At 56.0% G+C, this 17,815-nt stretch overlaps 1 protein-coding gene across 3 annotated transcripts in view; it reads right to left on the bottom strand.

Annotated features, from left to right (window-relative positions):
• Positions 1-4,885: 4,885 nt before the first annotated feature.
• TGFBRAP1 (transforming growth factor beta receptor associated protein 1) overlaps positions 4,886-17,815 on the bottom strand; it is a 65,627-nt gene continuing 52,697 nt past the window's right edge. For all 3 annotated transcript variants that reach the window (XM_036355378.1, XM_036355379.1, XM_036355381.1), the window contains exons 8-12: positions 15,173-15,316; positions 13,533-13,676; positions 12,630-12,789; positions 9,058-9,512; positions 4,886-7,358 (exon numbers count right to left, since the gene is read on the bottom strand). In XM_036355378.1, coding sequence (XP_036211271.1) covers positions 7,182-7,358; positions 9,058-9,512; positions 12,630-12,789; positions 13,533-13,676; positions 15,173-15,316 — 1,080 coding nt within the window. In that variant the 3' untranslated portion in view covers positions 4,886-7,181. The remainder of the gene's footprint in view (positions 7,359-9,057; positions 9,513-12,629; positions 12,790-13,532; positions 13,677-15,172; positions 15,317-17,815) is intronic.

Below are 17,815 nucleotides of genomic sequence, written 5' to 3'. Positions count from 1 at the left end.
TGCTGGCAGAGGGGTGCCTGAAAGCCAGCTATTGGAAAGGCTCAGACAGACCAGTTCCTCTCGCAGCTGCAGATGGCAGCTCTGAAACCGGCAGGAGACGGCCACAGAGGCACTTTCCTAGTCTCTGAAATACAGCAAGATTCTAGCGGTGGGGCTCCAGGGGTTGAGATCTGGGGGTTGGACTCTGGGGGTTGAGATCTGGGGGTTGGACTCTGGGGGTTGAGATCTGGGGGTTGAGATCTGGGGGTTGGACTCCGGGGGTTGAGATCTGGGGGTTGGACTCTGGGGGTTGAGATCTGGGGGTTGAGATCTGGGGGTTGGACTCTGGGGGTTGAGATCTGGGGGTTGAGACCTGGGGGTTGGACTCTGGGGGTTGAGATCTGGGGGTTGAGATCTGGGGGTTGGACTCTGGGGGTTGAGATCTGGGGGTTGAGACCTGGGGGTTGGACTCTGGGGGTTGAGATCTGGGGGTTGGACTCTGGGGGTTGAGATCTGGGGGTTGAGATCTGGGGGTTGGACTCTGGGGGTTGAGATCTGGGGGTTGAGACCTGAGGGTTGGACTCTGGGGGTTGAGATCTGGGGGTTGGACTCCGGGGGTTGAGATCTGGCGGTTGGACTCTGGGGGTTGAGATCTGGGGGTTGGACTCCGGGGGTTGAGATCTGGGGGTTGGACTCTGGGGGTTGAGATCTGGGGGTTGGTCTCCGGGGGTTGAGATCTGGGGTTGGACTCTGGGGGTTGAGACCTGGGGGTTGGACTCTGGGGGTTGAGATCTGGGGGTTGATACCTGGGGGTTGATACCTGGGGGGTTGAGACCTGGGGGTTGGACCCCGGGGGTTGATACCTGGGGGTTGATACCTGGGGGGTTGAGACCTGGGGGTTGATACCTGTGGGGTTGAGACCTGGGGGTTGAGATCTGGGGGTTGAGAACTGGGGGTTGGACTCCGGGGGTTGAGACCTGGGAGTTGAGACCTGGGGGTTGGACTCTGGGGGTTGAGATCTGGGGGTTGAGATCTGGGGGTTGGACTCTGGGGGTTGAGATCTGGGGGTTGGACTCTGGGGGTTGAGACCTGGGGGTTGAGATCTGGGGGTTGAGACCTGGGGGTTGGACTCTGGGGGTTGAGATCTGGGGGTTGAGATCTGGGGGTTGGACTCTGGGGGTTGAGATCTGGGGGTTGGACTCTGGGGGTTGGACTCTGGGGGTTGAGATCTGGGGGTTGAGATCTGGGGGTTGAGATCTGGGGGTTGGACTCTGGGGGTTGAGATCGGGGGGTTGATACCTGGGGGTTGATACCTGGGGGGTTGAGACCTGGTGGTTGGATTCCGGGGGTTGAGACCTGGGGGTTGAGATCTGGGGGTTGAGATCTGGGGGTTGGACTCCGGGGGTTGAGACCTGGGGGTTGAGACCTGGGGGTTGGACTCTGGGGGTTGAGATCTGGGGGTTGAGATCTGGGGGTTGGACTCTGGGGGTTGAGATCTGGGGGTTGGACTCTGGGGGTTGAGACCTGGGGGTTGAGATCTGGGGGTTGAGACCTGGGGGTTGGACTCTGGGGGTTGAGATCGTGGGGTTGATACCTGGGGGTTGAGACCTGGGGGTTGAGATCTGGGGGTTGAGACCTGGGGGTTGGACTCTGGGGGTTGAGATCGTGGGGTTGATACCTGGGGGTTGATACCTGGGGGTTGATACCTGTGGGGTTGAGACCTGGGGGTTGAGATCTGGGGGTTGAGATCTGGGGGTTGGACTCCGGGGGTTGAGACCTGGGAGTTGAGACCTGGGGGTTGGACTCTGGGGGTTGAGATCTGGGGGTTGGACTCTGGGGGTTGAGATCTGGGGGTTGGACTCTGGGGGTTGAGACCTGGGGGTTGAGATCTGGGGGTTGAGACCTGGGGGTTGGACTCTGGGGGTTGAGATCTGGGGGTTGAGATCTGGGGGTTGGACTCTGGGGGTTGAGATCTGGGGGTTGGACTCTGGGGGTTGGACTCTGGGGGTTGAGATCTGGGGGTTGAGATCTGGGGGTTGAGAACTGGGGGTTGGACTCTGGGGGTTGAGATCGGGGGGTTGATACCTGGGGGTTGATACCTGGGGGGTTGAGACCTGGTGGTTGGATTCCGGGGGTTGAGACCTGGGGGTTGAGATCTGGGGGTTGAGATCTGGGGGTTGGACTCCGGGGGTTGAGACCTGGGGGTTGAGACCTGGGGGTTGGACTCTGGGGGTTGAGATCTGGGGGTTGAGATCTGGGGGTTGGACTCTGGGGGTTGAGATCTGGGGGTTGGACTCTGGGGGTTGAGACCTGGGGGTTGAGATCTGGGGGTTGAGACCTGGGGGTTGGACTCTGGGGGTTGAGATCGTGGGGTTGATACCTGGGGGTTGATACCTGGGGGGTTGAGACCTGGTGGTTGGATTCCGGGGGTTGAGACCTGGGAGTTGAGATCTGGGGGTTGAGATCTGGGGGTTGGACTCCGGGGGTTGAGACCTGGGGGTTGAGCCCTGGGGGTTGGACTCTGGGGGTTGAGATCTGGGGGTTGAGATCTGGGGGTTGGACTCCGGGGGTTGAGATCTGGGGGTTGGACTCTGGGGGTTGAGACCTGGGGGTTGAGATCTGGGGGTTGAGACCTGGGGGTTGGACTCTGGGGGTTGAGATCGGGGGGTTGATACCTGGGGGTTGATACCTGGGGGGTTGAGACCTGGGGGTTGGATTCTGGGGGTTGAGACCTGGGGGTTGAGATCTGGGGGTTGAGATCTGGGGGTTGGACTCCGGGGGTTGAGACCTGGGGGTTGAGACCTGGGGGTTGGACTCTGGGGGTTGAGATCTGGGGGTTGGACTCTGGGGGTTGAGATCTGGGGGTTGAGATCTGGGGGTTGGACTCTGGGGGTTGAGTTCTGGGGGTTGGACTCTGGGGGTTGAGATCTGGGGGTTGAGATCTGGGGATTGAGATCTGGGGGTTGAGATCTGGGGGTTGAGATCTGGGGGTTGCACTCTGGGGGTTGAGATCGGGGGGTTGAGATCTGGGGGTTGAGATCTGGGGGTTGAGATCTGGGGGTTGGACTCTGGGGGTTGAGATCGGGGGGTTGAGATCTGGGGGTTGAGATCTGGGGGTTGAGATCTGGGGGTTGGACTCTGGGGGTTGAGATCGGGGGGTTGAGATCTGGGGGTTGAGATCTGGGGGTTGGGCTCTGGGGGTTGGACTCTGGGGGTTGAGATCTGGGGGTTGAGATCTGGGGATTGAGATCTGGGGGTTGAGATCTGGGGGTTGGACTCTGGGGGTTGAGATCGGGGGGTTGAGATCTGGGGGTTGAGTTCTGGGGGTTGAGATCTGGGGGTTGGACTCTGGGGGTTGAGATCTGGGGTTGGACTCTGGGGGTTGAGATCTGGGGGTTGGACTCTGGGGGTTGAGATCTGGGGGTTGGACTCTGGGGGTTGAGATCGGGGGGTTGAGATCTGGGGGTTGAGATCTGGGGGTTGGGTTCTGGGGGTTGAGATCTGAGGTTTGAGATATGTGGGTTGAGATCTGGGGGTTGCGATCTGGGGGTTGAGATCCGGGAGCTCAGACACAGCCAGGGGGACCCTGCAGCCCAGTTTCTGAGCTGGGTGTTGACCGGAGAGCCTCAAGAACCTGTGGGGCAGCGTTTGGTGTCAAAGGCTGGCCCACCCCCATGGCTTTGGCCTGAAGGGTCCTCAGACACGACCTGCTCTACCTCTGAGGTTGTGACTTGCCCAGGACCACAGTGGCTGGTGGAGCCAGAGACCAGGTTCCCCGACACCTCGTGATAACATGTTACTTCTCACGCCTCCCCTGGCCTGTTGAGCCGCGTGTTGCTTTGTAACCCTTTCTTGCTGCGGCACATTTAACTGCGTCGGCGCATCTCTCCGTCCATCAATTCACTCTCTCTCAGCCACCGGGACAGGCAGTGTGAGTCCACAACCTCTCCAGTCTCGTCAGGTGTGTCAGCCTACGCACCCCCTCTTCATCCCTAACATGCGAATGAACCACCCAACACCAATGACGTAGAAATGTAAAAAGAGCAGCCACGTTTCCGCCCCAGGGTTTACTGCAGGAACAGTCAACCCTGGGCTGGTTCCTGGTTTTGCTTCTGTTTGTGGTTGGCGAAGCCGCAGGCAGGGAACCGCCCGTGGGGCAGAGCTCTGGCTTGGTGTGCCTCAGCCATAAGACAACCACGCAACACCCTGCCTCAGTCCTTCACCTTGAAATATGGATGACTCATGTACCCCGCCCTAGCAGCCCGCGCACAGAACAGTCGGCCCATGTCAGCTCACCCTGTGCTCAGGGCAGGGCCAGGCCTGGGTGAGAGAGAGAGAGAGAGAGAGAGAGCCCAGGACAGTGCTGGGTGGGGCCAGGCCTGGATGAGGGAGAGAGCCCAGGACAGCGCTGGGCAGGGCCAGGCCTGGGTGAGAGAGAGTGCCCAGCAAAGTCACTCCACAGAACTTCCCAGACCTTCTATGAACAGGGGTCTAAGAGGGAAATCAACATTTAAAAGGTGAAATTCTTTAAAGGTTCTATTCCTTGAATACATTGAGGATTAGCAATGCAAGGGCAGGAGGCTTACTTAAGAGTGTTTAGCTAAAAGGTAAAGTATGTCAGAAGTAACCAGAAACCTCCACTGACCCCTCAGGGCACAATGTATCTGAAGGGGTTTTCAAGGAGCAACCTAAGAGTGTGCGGGAGATAAACTGAGAAGTGGGTCATTTAAAATTTGGTAAAGTAACAAAACCCTTAAGGGGTGCCGTGAAAGTCCTGTGGGTGCCGGGAGGAGCCCCAGGCATGGAGGCGTGAGCTCTGGAACTCCGAGGCTAGGCACCACCGGGCGAGTGGACACCCTCCCTTTATCAAGAGAATTTTATTTTTTAAAAAAATAACTACAGAAAGGACAAAGAATTAAAAGAATTTTAATAAAATCAAGTTTACATTTGTACATCTTGTGTATTTGGGACCCAACCAGGGGCGAAGGATAGAGTTGCAAGGACAATGGTTTCCATAGGGGAGCAAGCAGAAAGCAAGGGCTACCCCAGCTGTGTGACAGGCAGCGCTCGATGGTGTGACCGAGGCCCCTCCCTCCAGCACAGCTTCCCAGGCTGAGCCAGGCCCGTGCCGCACAGCCTACACCCCCCATTAATTCTCGACAGGCAACAGCAGATACACAGGCCATAAAATTAGACAGTCTTGCCCACAGAACGTAAAATGACAACCGAGTTCAGTTCATGCTGTTTTAACTAGAATGGCTAACAGAACCTAGAGGGAAAAGGGGCTGAGTGGTGCTCCCAATTGCTCTGTCCAACAGCACGGTCACAGTGCAGCAGCCCTGTTGAAAGAACATGTATTTCTTTTCAAAATATGATTGGAGAAAAGAGCCTGTGGGAGTTTGAGAAAGATTAGAGAAAGGTTTTGAACACAGGAGACAATTCTGCAGTGTCACAGAATTCTGCCTGTCTTCGAGGATCTGGGAGAGCTGGAAAACTGTTCAACTCCAATTCCCATTATTCTAAAGGAAAAAAAAAAACATTTCTAAGTATTGATCAATGTGCAGGGAAAAAAGAGATGAGTGGCCCCAAGTTAGAAATGAGCAATCACAAGACGTTTTCAAGATTTTACCCATTCTGAGTAGAAACAGTGCTTTGCAAAGTGCATATTGCATGGACTAGTCGCCCGTTCTTCGAGGAGTAAATCCAAGCACACAAGTTGAACGGTGATATTTATGCACAGTAATATGGTGATTCTGCAAGCCATCCGCAGGGCGGCTCCTGGCTGGGCTGTGTCCACCCCAAGCGACAGCTCACGGCTGCGTCGCAGGCAGAATTCCTTCATTATCTTTTGTTGAGCTCACCGAGACTTAGTTAGGAAAGAAAGCGCGGATGCCTTTGCCTTCTTGGCCCAGTTGGCATCACAGAGGAAAAGGAATGCTGACCACTGCTAGTGCAGAAGACGTTTTGAAAGACTGGAGTGGGCTCTTCATCCCCCTCCGTAAGGCTGAGGCTGAGGGAGGGCGGTTCCAGGTTCTCTTCTCACAGACGCTGATGCTTGCTTGCAAGCCTTGCATGGGGTACAGTGTCTTTATTGTTCATTCCTAACAGAATCAATCATCAAAATGAAGAAACCCGAGAGGGCAGTGCAGTAACCACAGAAAGAATCCGCAGTCTGGGACCGACAGGCATTCATTTCCCTGTGAGCAGGAGACCTCAGAGCAGGCATGTAAAGTGCTGGAGGTAAGGCAGCGGGCTGGGCTTCCTCTAAGGGTGTGGCATGACCTGCAGGGAGGGCGCCACCTCCCCACGGGCAACGGCAGCACCGCCCATGCCTGCCCGGCTGCGAGTGAGGGGAAGCCGGCCTCGCCTGAAAATACACTCAGTTTGTGCTCATTGATTCCCTTTTAACTTCCCAAGGATTCAATAGGAGGTACATTTAACAAGAAAAACACCCCTAACAAATACGACAGGTGATTTTCTAAATGAGAGAAATATTACAAAGATAATATAACTTCAAATAAAAATGTTTAGTCGAGCACATTGGCCGTGTAGTTTCAGGCCAGCACACATGGGCCCTGTCCCCACGGTTCCCCGTCTCTGCCGTGGTCCAGACGGGCCGGCAGCCCCTCTCTCGGCCGTCATCAGTTTCATAGTGGTGTTCACTTGCTAGAAGCCAGAAGGGAAGCAGGAGGGAACGGACACACCTCCCAGGCCAGCCAATGCCAAGGGCAAGAGCAGAGCCCCGAGGTCATCGGGAAGCAGCCACTGTGCCGTGGACGGAGCACGCACCACGTGGGAGAAGTGCGACATGAAACCTGCCGCACAGGACCCTGCCTGGCCACTTGCAGGGCGGGAGAGGTCACCTGCTGCCGCCTGAAGCCACTGTCTGGGCAGGTGTGTGCCTGATGTGGCGTGGGCGCCAGCCTGTGGGGGTGTGCCCGGAAGGCTCACGTATCCGTCCAAGTGGACAACCGTGTGTCTGGGTGGGCGAACGAGCACGTCTCTCCTTGTGGGTTTCCTGTTTACATTCAATGCCGATTGGTCAGCAGGGAAGAGAACTTGTTTCACACTGACGGAGCCTCCCGGGCACCGAGACGTCGCCTCTGTCTTGGCTGGCACAGCGCCGCCGCGTTCTGCTCCTTGCACTGGGCAGGCTTGGTGTGCGAAGAACTCGAGGTCCCCCTGGCGCCCAGGCGGCCCCTTCAAGTCCGAGCGCCGGGGTGGGGGGCGCTGGGGTTCGTGTGTCTGCTGGCAGCACAGTGGGTGTGGACGAGGTCACCGGTTGGGTATCTAACAAACACTGGCTCGCAGAAGGGACTGTGGCACACCTGACACAGCTGTTTGTCTGAGAGCCGGAAGGAGCTTCTTTTCAGCTTCATCTGCGAAAATAAAGACAGGTTCTCACATGTTGCTGTTTAGTCTTTCAGACACGCCTGACCCCAGGGACCACTGTTACTGATGACCATTGCTTTAATATCAACTTCCTGAAACACAGTATTAGAAGTGAAAATAACAAACACAGCCTTGGTAACTGGGGAAGCACAAAGAGCCTCGAAACCCCTTCCTTATTTTACAAACATCACTAGTGCTTGTCTGGCGGAGGCATCCCACCGAGATGGCCCCTCGGACGCTCTGTGAGCTTGGGCGCACCCCGGCGAGGCCTGCTTACCGTGGTGCCCTTAGAGCTGGATGAGGCCGCCCCACCCTCGCTTCCCGGGGCCGCTCACCGACAAACAAGCAGAGGAAGGCACAAACAGGGCACCTGGTCAAAGCCACAGGGCTGGCTAGTGGCACATTCCTGACGTCCTAGGACACATTTTCTTTCCTTAAGGTACTAACAAGCCTGAGCTGTGACGCCATCGCCAGCTAAGAGCCTTTCTGCACAGTTCCCTGCGGCCACACGGCAGCTGGCTGGAGGCTGAGCAGCAACTTGGTGAGTTCACCTTGGACACATTAGTGTCATCAGTCCTCCGACATTTATTCAATGCCCTCGGGACGCCTGGCTTGGCTCTAGAGATCATAAATACTGAGATCATAAATGACTTCCTGCTCTCAAGGAACCAAGCAATTATGAAAGGTGTGCTCAGAATGGTTAACCGGCTGAGGGGTGTGAAGGTTCCACCAGGGCACCACCTGGCCGGGTTTCCTGCAGGTGGTCCCCAGATACGAAGGGACAGGTGAGATCACCCCAGCAGAGAGAACGGCGGGAACAAAGGCCATACATGTGGAGGCGTGTCACCCTGGGGGGTGCCACACGTCCTGGCAAGCCGTGATGGGCCAAAGAGGTGAGACGGAATCTTCCAGGCACCGACCTCTCCTGGGAGCCAATGACGCTTCCAACGGGGACAGGCTCCGGGGAGACCGCTCCTCCCACGGAGGGGTCCCCAAAGGGAGGGGAGGTAGGGGGCTGTTGCAGACTGAATTGTGCCCCCCGATTCATACGTTGGAGCCCTAATTCCTAATGTGATGGTATTTGGAGGTGGGGCCTGTGGCAGGTGCTAAGGTCAGATGAGGCCATGGTGGGCACCCAGGACGGGAGTAGGGCCGTCAGAAGAGGGAAAGGCCAGAGCTGCTCTGCTGCGAGAGGACACAGGGAGCGCCACACCAGGCAGGGAGTCCGCACCAGGCAGGGACTCTGCCGGCCACGCTTCTTAACTCCCAGCCCCTGTAACGTGAGAAACCAGCGCTGCTGTCTAACACGAGGGGGCATCTGCTAGGGCAGCCCGAGTGACAGGGACAAGATGTGGCGCTCCAAGGGGCAGGGGTGCACGCCTGGCTCTTCCATTGACTGACTGCTCTGTGCCTCAGCTTCCCCTCCTGTGAACGGAGGTAATAGCAGCACTGCATTCAAACGCTGTGACGAGGAAGTGATGTCGTGATGACAAGTGCGGAAAAGCGCCGGGCGCACAACGTGCACCTGCCTTCCTGACCATCGTCTCGGAAAGGGAGAAAGCACGCTCCGCACAGGCCTCTCCGAGCGGAACGCAGACGGACGCTGCAGAGAAAACACTGACAGAATATTCCCCAGGCAAAACGCACGCCACACAACACCCGCGTCCGGAGGCGCCTGGCTCTCACCTGGTCGTGCTTGTAGATCAGGTTCTCCGACGTGGCCAGGCCGAGCGCCACCTGCGCGGTCCTCCTGGTGTGGGTGCTGTCCCGCATGGCGCCCGTCAGGAACGGGCAGAGCAGCTGCACCGACCAGGTGCCCGGCAGCAGCTGCAGAACCTGGGCGGCGTCAAACTCCGCAGCGTGGCGGTTCAGGAGGTCCACGGCGGCCACAGCCAGCTCCGTGGAGGTGGAGGCGGGGGCGGGAGGGCTGGGGCCCGGGCCCAGGTACAGGGCCAGCAGCGTGTGGAAGAGCCGCCGTCGGTAGGCGGGCTCCCTGCCCGCAGAGCGCCAGGCACAGTAGTCCTCGGCCGCAGGGAAGTCCCCCAGCTCGAGCGCCAGGGTGCGCAGGGCCTGCTCGTGCTCCTCCAGCTTCCCGTGCAGGATGGCCCTCTCCATGGGCAGGCCGGCGCCCCGCACTCTCTCTGTGGGCAGAACCAGGGTCAGAACAGCGCGAGGCCAAGCTGGCGCCTGGCCGCTCCTACGCCCCGCCCAGACCAGGTGAGCGGCGTCCGTGTCCACGCTTTGCATCTGGTGTCACAACGCCAAAGACACGTGCTACCTCTCGAAGGACAGGTAGGTCGCAGAATACAGCTTTGCTCGGAGTTTAGAGACTGAACGAAACACATGACCCTGGTCTCAGAAGGCCCGGGAGACCTGCGTGCCAGCCTGGGGCCTCCAACCAGCCCACAGGACCCCCTGTCCAGTGAGCGCCTCTTGACTAACGCAGAAAAGCATCGCAGATAACGTCACCTCTCGCCATACAGTTGGCCAAACCCCTTTCTTCTAATTTGAACTCTATTCCATGCAAAGGCATATGGGTTCACATTGCTAAAATCCATGTCTACATCAGCCTAAAGCAGTGGTTGGCAAACTGCGGCTCGCGAGCCACATGTGGCTCTTTGGCCCCTTGAGTGTGGCTCTCCCACAAAATACCGGCTCTTCCACAAAATACCGACTTCTGCGTATGGGCCACAAAGTTTCAATCGCACTGTACATGCATGCCCGCACGTGGTACTTTGTGGAAGAGCCACACTCAAGGGGCCAAAGAGCCACGTGTGACTCGCAAGCCGCAGTTTGCCAACCATAGGCCTAAAGCAAGCATGTCAAACTTGTAGCCCACGGGCCGCATGTGGCCCAGCCAATATAACGGTACATAAGAAAAGTTTTAGTAAAAAACTCGTAACTTAATTTTTACACTATCCTGTTACACATAATTATTAATAACGAACTACAACGTTCGCTAGTGACTGATTGCTATAATCGTGTTGCATTCATTTCCCTTACGCACCTTATGCACAGGCGCACCATTTCTCTCCACTAACACTAGCAGCGAATATTTTAGCAGCTGATTGCCACATCATTAGTCTTGTACTGACTTGTTTGGTGTGCACAACAGGAAATATTTCACTTTCGGAGAATAAGAAAAATAGGTTTATTTGCGTTACGCTTATTAATTTGTGCAGTTATTCAGTTTGGTAAGTTAACGTGCAAGAAAAAATTAATTTTTATTAAAATGTTCTATTATTTTGTTAATGATACTCATTTATTTCAGCCCTTTGTATTCAGCATGTCTCTATCGAAATAAACCTGCATTTCTATGAAAATTGAAGCTTTTGTTTTTTGCGGCCCACATACACTTAAGCCTTGTTTATTTGGCCCGTGTGAGCCTCTGAGTTTGACATGCTCGGCCTAAAGATTTTCCGGTTTGTCTCACAATGTAAATGTCCGGCTGATAAGTAGACGGCACCAGCAGAGGAGCACAGGGGCCAGCTGCCCTTGGTGGGCCGCTCTCCTCAGTGACGTCCCTTTGCTGCCCGCTCCCCTGCCAGCCAGGACGATAACGTAAGGTCTCTCCCACTGGGCAGGGGTGTTCCGAGGACCACCTCTCCAGGGACCAAGGATTATTCCAATTACAGGCCTTTTGCATTTGAAGTTTGGCCACATCCAGGCCGGACGCACAAGGCAGACACCACCAGTCCTGTAGCAAAGGGCTGGCTCATCCACAGGCCACTGACGGCACCAGACACAGGCTGCACAGGCACCAGCTGTCCTCACAGACCCTGAACACATCACTCCTAAGTGGACGCCACCCGTATGGGACGGGAGAGGCACAAAGACGGTGACGAAAAGGTCTGGCAGCGACCTACACCTTCACGTCTGCTGTCTCATTCATGCTTGACTCTCCCCCCATGGGTGGGCGTGGCAGGAACTACTATGCCACATGCCCCAGTGACACCCCTGGTCACCTGACTCCCAGGGGGCAGCGGTTGTCTGAGTGGCAGTGCTGTTCCAGTCTTGGGGACACCCACTTCCTGCAAGCTCCCAGGCTTACCTTCTGACTGCCAGAACAGGGCCGCCTCGGGGCGGCTCCCGGCCCAACACCCAAGGCCTGGCCTGCTCCTCCCTGGGCCCCACGCGGAGCTTCCACGGCCTCACCTGACACTCGGTTACGAGGACAGGAACCCAGCCACACCACTCTCCACCCTCTGTGCATGTCTGACACTACGCAGGCTCCACAAAGGTGGCTGGATAAGAACACCCATCGACAAACTGCGAGTAGCATGAAGTTGTTATGAAGGGATCTGGACAGCATAAAGTAGGACATAAGTCAGGGGGCAGTGAAAATGCTCAACAAGCATGATCGCACGGGCACTGACCAATCATAACGGGCGGTGGCTGTGGGCGACCGGCTGAATGTCAAGTGCGGGCTGGGGCCAGTGTTGGCCTCTGCACCTGCTCGGAACGCCTGCTGTGGGGCTGGCGAGCTCGGCCCCTGGGCACCTGCTCTGAGCTTCACATTCCTCTGCTATAAAGGTCAGCAAATAAGCGTCACACTGCGTGCTGAGCGTTGTGACCTTGCCTGGGATACACATAGTCAGTCCCCAGTGTTGGCAGATTCTGTATGTGCCTCCTCACCAGCATCTATTTGTAACTCCAAAAGCAATACTTGTGGTGCTTCTGAGGCATCTGTGGCCTCGCCCGCGTGGCCAAACGGGTGAGCCAGCGACAGGTGAAGCAAAGCGACGCTCGGCTCTCACTGGGCACACGTGTGCTTATCACGGTCCACTCAGCTCCCAGTGGAGCACTGCTGTGCTCCTGTAGGTGGTTTCAGCATTTAAAACGGCCCAAGCTCAGGGCTGGACGCGGCTACGCTGGCAGCACAGGAAGGCTGGTGCCTCCCAGGAGCGGTGCGTCCGCTGAGCCTCGGGGAGGCTGACTCAGCGCTGCTGCTGTGAGACAGTGTTCACGAATCAGCTGATATTACATGAGGGTCTTTACACAGAGGCATCAAACACGCTCTGCACAGACCGGCCGAGGGAGAGCTGGGGATCAGAGTGCGCAGGGACCTGGCCCGGTCTCCCGAGCGCAGCAGGGTCCTCACTAGTTGTCTGTGGAGACTACAGCCCCCCTCCAGCGGGGCTGGCTTTGTGCCTTAAAGGCTCAAGGGATCGCCCACGGAACACAGGAGCGATGCCGAAGCCTTGCCCTGCTCCCGCCACCCGCAGGGTTACCGTGGAGCGACCACGAGCTCGCCTCACCCATCAGGAACTGGACTCGGTACAAGTCAGACTTCTGCAGCAGGCGTCGCAGCTTCGCCTGGGTCTCCGTCACCTCGGCCCCCGAGCCGCTGGCGCCGGGCGTCCGCTGCAGCACCGCGTCCAGGTAGAGGAGGGCCAAGCGCGTGTGGTACTCTTCCCTCTGCAGGAAACGGGCCAAGACACGCGAGTTCACGCGGGGGAGACTGGGTGCCCGGCCCGCAGTGCCGAGGGGACCTGGCGGATTCGCAAGGACAATGCACAACACGCTGGCTGGTCAAAACCCTCTCAGAAACCACAACGCAGAGAAGGCGAATTTAAAATCCACGGGGCCCTAGCTGGTCTGGCTTGGTTGGTAGAGCCTCAGCCTGCAGACTGAAACGCCCCAGGTTCGGTTCCAGTCGGGGACACATGCCCGGGTTGCGGACTCGATCCCCAGTGGGTGACGTGCAGGAGGCAGCCGATCAGTGATTCTCTCTCATCATTGATATTTCTATCTCTCTCTCCCTCTTCCTTCCTCTCTGAAATCAATAAAAATAAATAAATAAATAAAAAACTTACAGGGAAACTATAAAAGGGCTACTTCTCATTTTGAGACGGGCCACAGGATATAGATATTCTCCAAAGAGGTACAGCTTCCCTCATTTCCTTTAAGAAAATCAACAAGGAAGGAGTAGAGAAGGAAAGTACGAGCAGAATGGACATGAGATGAGGGTAAGAAGCTACTTACTCCTCCCGCCTCTTTCAGAACCGCCAGCTCCTGCCGACCACCAGCAGCACAGCTGGGCAGCCAGGGCACAAAAAACGCTACACGAGGACCACCTGCCACCAAGTCTTAGTGTGGAATCCTGTCGCTTAGAGCGGGATGCTGCCACCGGCACACCTGATCCACTTCTCGGGGCTCACCTGCAGGTTCCTGTCCATAACCAGGTGTTCCAGGTAGCGCATGAGGGCGTTGGGGTATTTCTTAAGGCGAGTGAGCACATCGTCTGGATTGAAACCGTCCTGCTGCTCCTCCAAAGGCCTCTTGGTGAAAACCTGAACTCCAACCTGAGGGGAGAGCGCGCCTGAGTGCCTGCTGTGCACAGGCCCCTTCTCACCGTGTCCCGAGCACCACGGTCCGTGCTCTGGGTGAAGCCACAGGCTCCGGGAGCAGTGCACAGCCCGGCCCTCCTCACGGCCTGGCCATTCCCTTCAAAGGGCCAGAAGTTAAAGAACGAAACATTTATTGGAAACAACCCATAAAGCAAAACTTTGTGATATTAAGGTCATCCCAAACCAGGACGGTTACTGGCTGACTAGGAAGTGGAAGGGTCTGAAGTGCTGCCCACCCAACGGCCTGTTCTCCTGACGCTGACACCGCTTATGGAGCACCCAGTGTCCCGGCTGCCTCTGGCCTGTCTCCCAGGGCCCACGGTGCAATTCCGTGCTCTGAGGACGTGCTGACGGCACGCAGGGAAGCAAACCCAGCCTGCCCTGCCCCGGCACTGTGTGCACTCTTACGCACACGCTCGCACGCCACAAAGCCCGTCGGCGGAACAGCGCAGCTCGGCTCTGCCAACTGCAGCGCCTGGGGGACGTTCAGAGCTCTCGGAGCCCGGGCTCCCATCCTGAGGCGCCCACTGGGGGCCGTCTCCTCGTTTAAAAGAGGTGACACATGTGAGGGACCGGTGCCGGGTCAGGGAGCACCCAGAGCCCGAGCGCCGTGACCACCTCGTGGCAGCGGGAGAGTCCCCACTGCAGCGGCACCAGGCTGTCAGCGGCGTGAGCAGGTTGGCACGTGGTGCTGCACGTGCCGGCGCAGAGTACAGAGGGCGGGAAACGTACACGGAGCACACGGCCGACTCCAGTTACGACAGCACCAGGGAGGACACGGGCGACCCACATTCCAGAAGGGCACCTGTGGCCAAGGCCCTGCATCAGAAAGCTACCGCTGTGTCTCCAGAGGGAGCGAGGCCGCGCAGGCGTTCTCACAGCGAGAACTGAATGCTTCCCCAGGCGTCTTGGGCCTGTCCTCAGGATTCTGGCCCTGCCCCGAGCACGCTGTCCCCTCTGGGGCCCCAGTGCTCTCTCACTGACCACTGACATCCTTGATCAGCCTCTGAGATGGGCCAGTCCTGCTCACGGCTGCCCTCCTTCCTCCAGACCCACGACCCCGCATCACGGCAGTGGGAGCAGAGACAGGGCAGCGGTTCGCCTGGCGTGGCCCAGGCCGGGCACCCAGCCTGCAGCAGCCATCGGATCCTGCTCCCGTCCACGGACCACACGGCCGCCAGCCTCAGTTAGGTGGGGTTTTGCAGAAGATGCTAAGAATGGGGCTGGCTATGCTGCCGCGTCTCTAGCGTGGCCCGCCCCAGACAGGGTGCTGAACGGCGCGTCTCCAAAAGCACTGAAACGCTGGGACGCCAGGTGCGCAGGGGCTTGTAAAGGGGAGCAAAGGACGTGGACACAGCTCAAAGCGCAGCTTGCTTACCCACCCGAATCAAGGCTTTGTCTGTTTTCACCACCCCAGCCCCACCCCCCGAATGCATTTACGAAGCACAAACCTCCTCACTTTTCTGCAAGGCCCAGTCGGCGTGCTTCCACACCAGCGCGTGGTCCGGGCTGTGGGTGAGGAAGTCCACCACGTAGTCGTACAGGTCTGTGCGCGTGGGGTCGTCAATCTCCCCGTTCACGATGTTCACCCACAACTGGCAGGAGCAACGAGAAGAAACAAAAGCTTACGTACCTGCTAGAAGCGCTGAGAAAGGGCACACGCTTACTTTTTTGGCCTTTTAATACTTAAAAGCAGGCGGACAAATTTTAAGTGCTTAAGTCAAATTTAACTTTTTCTCGGAGAAATAAAGAAATGTAGAAGACATGGCTCAGGCAATCAAGAACACCTGTCCTATTCCCCCCTCTTTAGTGATGTCACTGATACAGGTCACACACGCCCTGTGTGGGAGAGGTGGGTGTGTCCAGCAAGTTTCTGCACAAAAACAACACGGTCACTGACAGCTCAGCACCGAAGTCACCCAGGACCGCTGGCCAGGCTGTCTCCACCTTCTCCATTCCAGAAATTCCTCACCTAAAGTCTTTATCCTACGGTGATAGACACTGTCCTTTCAAACGCTCTGATTCTGTCCCCTAGTGTCCGACAGCCTTTGCACAAGGCCTCGGGACAGGCTGTAATGAGAGGCCTCTGCCATTTCTTGCAGAACTTCCTGCCGTGAAGTGAAGCTTGCCGTTGAGCCCAGCAGGGGCGGCGTCAGGGCAGAGAGGCCGTTGCCCGCCCACCACGGCACTGCACGCTGCCCGACGTGCCTCCGCGCTGCACTGCGGCCACGCCACCAGCCAGAAGCCCCAGAAACGGGCAGGCAGCAGCGGCTGAGTCCGACGATGGGCGCGCCAACATATTTGATGGCACGAGTTTCTTCAGCACTGAGTTCCCTAAACCAAATACTCTGATCACACGCCCACTAAAACGTGTCACTTTAAAAACATAGTGGTTGTCTGTCATACAGTGAGATTTTTTCATATCATTTCAATTTTGAAAATCTCGATATATACCTCTGCTAATATTATTACATGTATATCAAGCTATAATTCTTTTTTTAAATATATTTTATTGATTTTTTACAGAGAGGAAGGGAGAGGGATAGAGAGTTAGAAACATCAATGAGAGAGAAACATCGACCAGCTGCCTCTTGCACACCCCCTACTGGGGATGTGCCCGCAACCACGGTACATGCCCTTGACCATAATTGAACCTGGGACCCTTCAGTCCGCAGGCCGACGCTCTAGCCACTGAGCCAAACCGATTAGGGCAAGCTATGATTCTTATGTAATTATGTGATGCAAAAAATAAAAATTTATCTTTGACACTCAAATCTACTCTCAGCCATGGGGTGCCTGCTGGCGGGAACCATTTTTCTCTCTCAGCCTGTTCTGCAATGATGTTGCCACATAGTTTAAGCAAATGTGAGTGTGCCTTTGCCAAAGTCAGGAAGCTGCCTCAGCTTGCTGAGTGGTGCTGGGGGTCGTGGCTGCTCACAAAGCACAGAAAAGGCCCACGAGGAAGCTGTGACACAAAGCAACCCACGGGCCTGGGACCGGTGCAGCCTCTGTGGAAGACAGTATGGAGGGCCCTCAAAAAACTAAACATGGAACTCCCATCTGACCCATGATCCCACTTCTAGGAATACACCCCAAGAAACCAGAAACACCAATCCGAACAGGTGCACCCCTCTGTTCATAGAGGCACAATTCGCCATAGCTAAGATTTAAAAACAGCCTAAGTGCCCATCAGCAGACAAATGGATTAGAAAACTGTGGTACATCTACCCAATGGGATACTATGCTTCTGTAAAAAGGAAGGAACTCCTACCATTTCCAACGGCATGGATGGAACTGGAGAGCATTAAGCTAAGTGAAATAAGCCAGTCAGAGAAAGATAAGTATCACATGCTCTCACTCATTTGTGGATTATAATGAACAACATAAACTGATGAACAAAAACAGATCCAGAGACATAGAAGCATTAAACAGCCATCAAACCTTAGAGCAGCGGTTCTCAACCTGTGGGTCACGACCCCTTTGGCGGTCGAACGACCCTTTCACAGGGGTCGCCTAAGACCATCCTGCATATCAGATATTTACATTGCAATTCATAACAGTAGCAACATTACAGTTATGAAGTAGCAACGAAAATAATAATTTTATGGTTGGGTCACAACATCTGGAACTGTATTTAAAGGGCCAGAAGGTTGAGAACCACTGCCTTAGAGGGAAGGCGGGGGGCAGAGGATAAGAGACCAACCAAAGAACTTGCATGCATATAAGCATAATCAATGGACACAGATAATAGGGGGGTGAAGGCCTGAGCTGGGGGGATAGGGATAGGCTGGGAGAGGTCAATGGGGGAAAAGGGGCACATATGTAATACTTTCAACACTAAAAAATTTTTAAAAAGTATATGGATTGTCTAACCACTATGCTGTACACCTGAAACTAATACAAAACAATATTAAATGTAAACTATAATTGGAAAAAAAAAAAAAAGACTTTCCTTTCGATAAAAACCACAGCAATCCCAGTGGATGGCAACTACCACAGGGGAACGGTCTCCCAAGAGTGGGAGAGCGGTCAGTCAGATGCTGCCAGATGCAAGACTAACACTTGGTCACTTGATTCAGGCTCCGCATCCGGCC

The sequence above is a fragment of the Myotis myotis genome, unplaced genomic scaffold, assembly GCF_014108235.1.
Source record: "Myotis myotis isolate mMyoMyo1 unplaced genomic scaffold, mMyoMyo1.p scaffold_m19_p_22, whole genome shotgun sequence".
Lineage (NCBI taxonomy): Eukaryota > Metazoa > Chordata > Mammalia > Chiroptera > Vespertilionidae > Myotis > Myotis myotis.
The sequence above is the reverse complement of the archived record's forward strand: the minus strand, read 5'-3'. Positions and strand labels throughout refer to the sequence as shown.